The sequence below is a fragment of the Lonchura striata genome, chromosome 30 (genome assembly GCF_050655825.1).
Source record: "Lonchura striata isolate lonStrDom1 chromosome 30, ASM5065582v1, whole genome shotgun sequence".
In the NCBI taxonomy this organism is placed as follows: Eukaryota; Metazoa; Chordata; class Aves; order Passeriformes; family Estrildidae; genus Lonchura; species Lonchura striata.
In genome coordinates, this window is record NC_140732.1 from 328,658 (window position 1) to 335,615 (window position 6,958).

The 6,958-nt window shown below is 46.5% G+C and overlaps 1 protein-coding gene across 1 annotated transcript; it reads right to left on the reverse strand.

Annotated features, from left to right (window-relative positions):
• Positions 1–1,334: 1,334 nt before the first annotated feature.
• LOC146764930 (endogenous retrovirus group K member 6 Gag polyprotein-like) lies at positions 1,335–6,709 on the reverse strand. The gene is made up of 2 exons (XM_085563397.1): positions 4,170–6,709; positions 1,335–4,009 (listed from the first exon to the last, which is right to left on the reverse strand). Exons 1-2 carry the CDS (start codon positions 4,776–4,778, stop codon positions 3,446–3,448), a joined length of 1,173 nt encoding a protein of 390 aa, XP_085419523.1. The 5' UTR covers positions 4,779–6,709; the 3' UTR covers positions 1,335–3,445.
• Between the last annotated feature and the right edge of the window lie 249 nt (positions 6,710–6,958).

The window sequence follows — 6,958 nt, forward strand, 5'->3', positions numbered from 1 at the left end:
TTTGGACAGAACGGATGTTTTTATATTCACTTGCCTTATATCCAGACACTCTGGTGGTATAAGTGTTAATTATACCCAAGACAGCAAAGTGAGGAAGTCAGGTACTAATACGTGTGGTAAAATAAATCTTTAGATGAAGCAAACCTTGTATATTCAAATAATTTCGTTTCCATTTCTCAGTTACAACATGCAATTTTGTCATGCATCTCTTCTGCATGACAGAGGAGGAGGAAGGAGTTTGTCTCATTGAAGGCAGTGGAAAGTGTGCTTGATATAGCATGAACAAATATGGACATGAAGTTGTGAGGCTGCACTGCTCACTGCCCTTACAGATGCAAAGAAGCATGCACTCAGATTCCCGAACAACCTACAGTGATGTTTTCACTTGAAATTTTTTTGCATTGAAGCTCATTCTTGTGATAAAAAATGGTCACTCCCCAGCCAGTTAGCTAAACAAGCCAAGAAAACTGGACACTTGGTGATTGCAGCCTAGTTACTGCGAGCACAACTGTGCATTGTTCCGCTTCCCTAAAAAAATAAATTAAAAACTCTCCAAGGCTTGCCACTGTTTGGAAAGAATCTATAATTTTTTTGCACATATCTAGACTGGTTTACTGCTTTTCAGTGTGACTTCTTGTTATGGTATCAGCCAGCTGGTAACAGCCAGTATGTACTTTTTGACTGCTGCTGACCAAGGCAGACTCTGAGAAATCTTCAAAAGCCAAAGAATTTGCCAGTAACTGAGTCAGTTTAAGCAGCCTGCCATGAATTTGTAGCATGCCATACAATCAATTTTTGAGTCACCATCTGAAAACAGCCTTGATGAATAAGTTCTTGACAAGAAAATGGATCTGAAATTTCCAGCTGGTCTTATGCCAGGATTCTGCCATGCTCCCTTTGTCTCCAAAGTCAAGACACTTGAAGTGATCTCAGTATAAATGACTATTAAATATATCCTAATATCGCGTTCAATAAGGGGCTGCACAAGGGCTTTGACAATGCCACCTTCTGTGGAGACACACAGAATCTGATGCAACAAGACACACAAACACACACACACACACACACACACACACACACACACACACACACACACACACATTGCCAGGGACTGCATAGAAATGAGGAGTTGCTTGGGTGTCCGGAGCCATGAGGGTAATACCCACCTCTCTCTTGTTGCAGTCTGACCAAGGACAACATGCCTAAAACACTCGCAGATCCTAAGGGAAAGAGAAATTATTGGTGTTTAATTCACCACTAGGTGTCACGACGTCTTCATTTTTAACCAGACTACTGAGTTTTTCTATGCCTACCAGAAAGAAAAAAGCTTAAGATGAAGGCAGGAAGCCAGTGTATTAGCCAGATACCTAGGCCCGCTCCAATCTAAATTCTTTTAGTAAAGTCAGGTTAGTAGATAGCACATTCAAAAGAAATAAAAATAGAGAAATCAGCCCCATCCCTTTTGCAGATTACTTCTATAATTACTTCTATACTTCACTACACCATAGTGAAACACCAAGAATGTTATGAATACAGATGATTGTAAAGTTCAGCATGCTTAATACATCACAGGATTCCTTTTTATATTTGTTTGTATTACCCTGCCAGGAATGAGCCCCAGATGCAGTAGAATGACAGGTAGATGAAAGTGAAAAAGGTTTTCCCACACTTACAATATGATTCTTAGAAGAGCTGATTATTTGAAAGTCCATCTGTGTTGTTACTGACAAATACTGTAATTTTTTGTGGCTTTGTTGACCAATAAATATACAGACACAAATCTATGTACATATTTTAATATACATTCATGGGAAAAACATGGGTCAGGAAGAGTTAATGCAACTACCCCTCCCATTGCCACGTACATTTCCTATGCTGCCATGCTCTCCAGGGATGTTTCGCCACTTCCTGATCTGCTGGCTTTTCTATTGAAAAAGCTAGTTTCATGTTCTCCATTGAGCTGAGACTTTTATCTCCTTCCTTGCAAGTAGACAAATTCTCTTCAGGGTAAGGTTGGAACATATTGGATTTTCAAGTGTGTGTACTTGAGGCAGCCAGGAAAGGGGTGAGGAGCTTGCTCTCTCTCTCTCTCTCTCTCTCTCTCTCTCTCTCCCTCTCTCTCCACAGTTTCCACAATACCCTTCTAAACGGGATAAAAAAGAGTTGTGGCCTTGTCAGGAGAAGGACAAACAAATGGTTCATGAGTGCTTTGCCCCTTCTCTCTACATATTACATATCACATTTAATGCACAAGGGTCTGGGGTAGACATGAACCCACCAGCCCAGGAAGAGGCAGGAGACCTGATCCATCAGCCTAGATGCTTCTGGGCGCTTTTAGGAATTTGGCAAGAAGAGTGGACTGAAGCAGCTGCCCAGTATGGGCAGATGTTTTTTCCTCTGACCCCTTGTAGAGTACACATTTACTGGATGATGTACAGCTTGTTCTCTGAGCCAAAGGAAAAATCCAAACATTGCTGGCTGCAGTCAGATTTCTTTTGACCTCTTAAGTAGCTTAACATGGTACTGGCCTTCTTTCCCATTTTAGGTCTTTCCCTTCCTAAACAGCAGAAGGGATTTAATGATACAGCTTCTCAGGTACCTACATAATGCCCTGAGCTGGATTTGTGATAATTGTCTTTATATTTTGTTCACTTTTTGAGACATCCTAGAGAAACAGGGAAATACAGAAGGGAACCTCACAAGTTACTTTTTCTCTTCTAGGTGCAAAGGGTGTTTTTATTGCAATGTGCTATGAGTTTCCATCTTCCTATTCTTTAAGTTAGGAAATTGAGAATCAGCATTTGCACGAGAATTTAAGACTCTACAGTTTCCTGCATCCTTCAAAGTAAAGTCGCTGGGTGGTCTTGGCACTGAGCTCTCATATGGAGCCAGTAAAGGTGACTTTTAGAAGTGCAGAAACCAAGAGATCTGATTCACATTAAAAATATGTAATTAATCTACTCCATAAATTAAGATTGATTCATATTCCATATTTTGTGTGGAAGCAACACGAAAGACTTCACCACTTAGGATTCAGTGGGCATTTTGGATATTTGTTTAAAAGGGAGGCTGTTCCACTTTTTACTTTTCTTTTCATAGTTGTCTCTTAATTTAATAACATTGCCTTAATATTTCCTTTGCTATTACAGAAATTCATATAAAATTTTCTTACTATTTTTCCAGTTTATTTGCCTTGGGCTTTTGACAATATCTTCTGTCTGTCTGCTTCACTTTTGTAAAATTGGAAAGTGTTATAGTAAAATCACAGAAAAGCAGGGGAATTCAACAGCAGGTGCTGGGACTAAGAATATTTTCCACCCATTCTCTAAATTAATGGAGTGTATTTCAAACTGCCATAGTCTTTAATCTATAGATTTAGTTCATTAATCACCATTCTTAACAAATACAGGGCAAACTGAATGTCATTATTAATTAATTAATTTATTTATTGCACCTGATAGGAAATGGGAATATAATGCCTCAATTTATTTTCTGACCCCTCATTTTCAGGTCCTGAAACAAAGCCCATGCCTCCTAGATTGAAGAACCTGCCATTTCTGCTCTTTTTCCCGTTTCCCGGAATAGGAAGAAGTTTCCCATCCACATCTGTCTGTGAGTGACACTCACTTGCGAGATGTTTCCCTCTCCTGCACCGAGGGCAAAGGTCTGGTGGCTTGTTGGGCTTTGAAAGTTGTGGGCAGTTCCTTTTAATATGTCCTTGTGCCCCACACCCAAAGCACCGTCTCTCTGCATTAGGGCTGCTCTTTGTATAATTTGCAAGAGCTTCCCTAACACGTTTTTCAATTTGATCCCCCAAGTGTTCCTCCATGATGGAAGCAACATGTTGTGGTGTCCCCACCTTGCTGCACGCCTCGATCATGTCTGCCAAAGTGGCCTGGTGCGGCATCATGCTGATGGTCCGTCTGCACTCCGGATTGGCATTGGAGAACGCGAGGCTTTTGATCAGGTGTGGTTTTGCTCCCTCCTCGCTCACCTGCCGCTCCACCACCTGAGAAAGACGATCCACGAATGAAGAAAACGGCTCTGCAGGACCTTGTTTGATCTCGGTGTAGATTGTGTCCTGGACCCCCGCTGGAGCAATTTGAAGAATCGCCCTCCGTGCTCCGTGCCTCTTTGATGTCGCTGAGCACGTGACGCGGGAGCCTCACCGCCTGTTGAGTTGGATCGTCCTCAGGAGGATCACCAGCAAGCTGCGCCATGGTGAGGTTCGCATTCGGCCCGCCCTGGTATCTGGCTCTCAGCTCCTCCAGGGATCTCCTCCATGCCTTCTGCCACACGAGAGCTTGGGTGTCTGTAAGAACTGATGTCGCAAGATATTTAAGATCATACGGTGTTAAATCATACATTCCAAAAATACTTTTTAACATTTGCTTGAAATATGGTGATGACAACCCATTGTCCCGAATGGCCTTAGCTAAATCTTTGATTGCTCCACGGTCCAGGCGTTCCCATCTCGGGTTTTGGCCCTGAGCGTCATAGTTCACTGGCATCATTATATTTCCCGAGCCCTGCAATAAACCTTTCTCTTTCTCCAACTCTGCTCGAATGTCCTGCCAGTCCACTTTTGCGCTCTGCAAAGCTGTAAATTCAGTGGGTACTTGCCTGTAGAGTGGAGTCATCTGTTGTGGCTGCAGTTCTGGTGCAGCAGCACTCACCGATACCAATGGTGTCTGCAGCATCTGCGAAGATGAAGGCTGGAAGCCTCTGGAGAAAAGTGAAGCATCTGCTGTGGAGGAGAACACACGACTGCCTTGCATTATTTGGAAAATTTTTGGAAGATGAACCAACAGTTCTGGCTGTGACTCCAAGGCTGTGCTTAAATATCGTAAAAGAAATTCAACAACCCCCTTTGATATTAAAATTTACTCTCCCTGCCCTGAAAGTTTGGCAGACCTTGATTTTGGAATTGTCCAAGCTGGGACACCCTCCAAAGTGGTGATGCGTATCGTTTCCTCCCGTTGCTGCGCCTCAGCAGAAGTGTCCTGAGTCCCGCACTGTTCCGGTGTCAGTGGAGGTTCCTGCTGCCGTGCAGATGTGACTTTTTTCACCCTGGATTTTTTCTTATAAGAAACTGGAAAAAAGTCCTGCAATGTTACAGTCCCACCACTGGGTGGCGCAGTGCATCGACCGGACAAGTTCTGTGCCGCCTGTTGCAATGTTGTGGTTCCGCCGCTAGATGGCGCTGCCGCCTGACCAGCTGAGGTCGGAACCGCACTCTGCTCTTCAATCTGCACTTCTGACAAACATTTTAACACCTCTTCTGTCAACTGATTTACATTTGCAAATCCCGCACTAATTCCCGATAAACCTTTGAGCATTTCTCCTAACAACTGATTCACGTTTGCAATCCCTGCAGTTGATGAAACTGACTCTTGTTGTAACAACTGTTCTAATTCGGTCATGTCAGAAGCAGACAGGGATTGGCCGTGGGCTTGGGCCGTCTGTTGCCATGGGAACGATCCCTGCCTGCGTCATCTCAGGGGAGTGAACGCTCCTGCTCCGACCCTGGCTATGCTTTGGCCTCGCTCCGCCCCGCACCGCCTCCGAATCAGAGCCACTGCCGTCCCCCCCAAGGCTGACGCAATCACCTTCCTGTTCCCATTCCAACCCTGATGTTTCCGTCTCACTTTGCCCGTCTCCTGGCTCCATGCCAGCACCCACAGCCTGCGCGCGCCGGCTCCGCCCCCTGTGTGCCCGTCCCGCGCGTTCGAAAGGTGAGAAATCCCCTCCACCCGTGGCTGTTGGGTTTTGCTCGACCTTCACGCATGTGCCCGCCATCTCAGCTGCAGTGAGGAATGCCTCCCGCTGTCCCTCTGCCGCTTCCTCAGCAGCCCTGGCTGCCGCGGTCAGGGAGCTAAGTTCCCACGCCCTTTGGGCGGCCGCTTCTGCGGCCTCACGGATTCTCGACATTGAACGCGTCACCGGGCGCTCCGAGCGTACCACCGTCGCACTCGCACCCCCCGCTTTCGCCCCGATCCGTCCCGCCCCCGCCGCTCTCCCCGGCCTCGCCTTCTGCGCGGGCTGTTTTGAACTCCCAGCCTGCGCAGATGTGGAGGCGCTTTCCTCTCCCTCCTCCCCCTGCTCTGCACTCACGTTCGCACCTTCCCCCACCGGAGCTGCTGCCGCCGCCGCCGCCCCCCCCCCACCGTGGGTTTGGACTTGGGCAATGCCTTCCTCCCACTGAGGGTCGCGGCTGTGCCTGGCTCACCCGCCTCCGTCTGGGGAATTTCTGCGTCGGAGGAGCTTAGGGACTCTTGGGAAACTGAGGAACAGTGAGAACCCGGGGACACGGGACGCGATGGGGTATCATCTCCCTGATTTTCCACAGAAAGCAATCCTGCCTGTCCTGTGTCTGTGGTGAGAGGATCTGTCCCAAGCTGCTGGCCGGACTGTCCCCCCTCCTGTTTTTCACCAGGAGCCGTAGCTGCCTGGCTTGAGCTGCCGCGTTGTGAGAGTGACTCTAAAACTGTTCTTGCTGAAGATAAAAGTTTTGCGGCAAGCTTATTATTTTTTATAGCCTGATAATATAATTGCTTGTTAATTTCCTGCCAAAAATTTGGCTCATACAATAAATCTGGATCTGAGTGTGGGAAGTTACACCGCACCCATAATAATAAATCTTTCAACTCCTTTTGAGCAATCTCTACCGGATGGGCAGAGATGATGCCCTGGAAAGCAGATACTATTTCTTTTTCCTCTTGGGAGAATTCCCCCTCCATGTTCTTAATTTTGACCGTTCTCACCAAAAGCTGTGTCGGCTCGAGGTCAGTCCGGAGATGGCACTGATCACCGTCCAGCAGGTCACAGGTGAGAGATCCCAGGCGCGCTTCTGGGTCGTCTCCTCCCTGGAAAGTCCCCGAGACGAGTTGTTTCGTTGAAGGTCAGGTTCTTATCTCGAGCTGTCCGCTCCCTCTCGTCTTGGAATTTGCGGCGAGTG

Excerpts from the sequence above, each read along its gene's own strand:
- LOC146764930 (XM_085563397.1), bottom strand. The coding sequence starts at position 4,778 with ATGCAAGGCAGTCGTGTGTTCTCCTCCACAGCAGATGCTTCACTTTTC. Across the intron at positions 4,010-4,169 it reads ACGATCCAACTCAACAGGCG|GTGGTGGAGCGGCAGGTGAG; the intron begins GTGAGGCTCCCG and ends CGTCTTTCTCAG.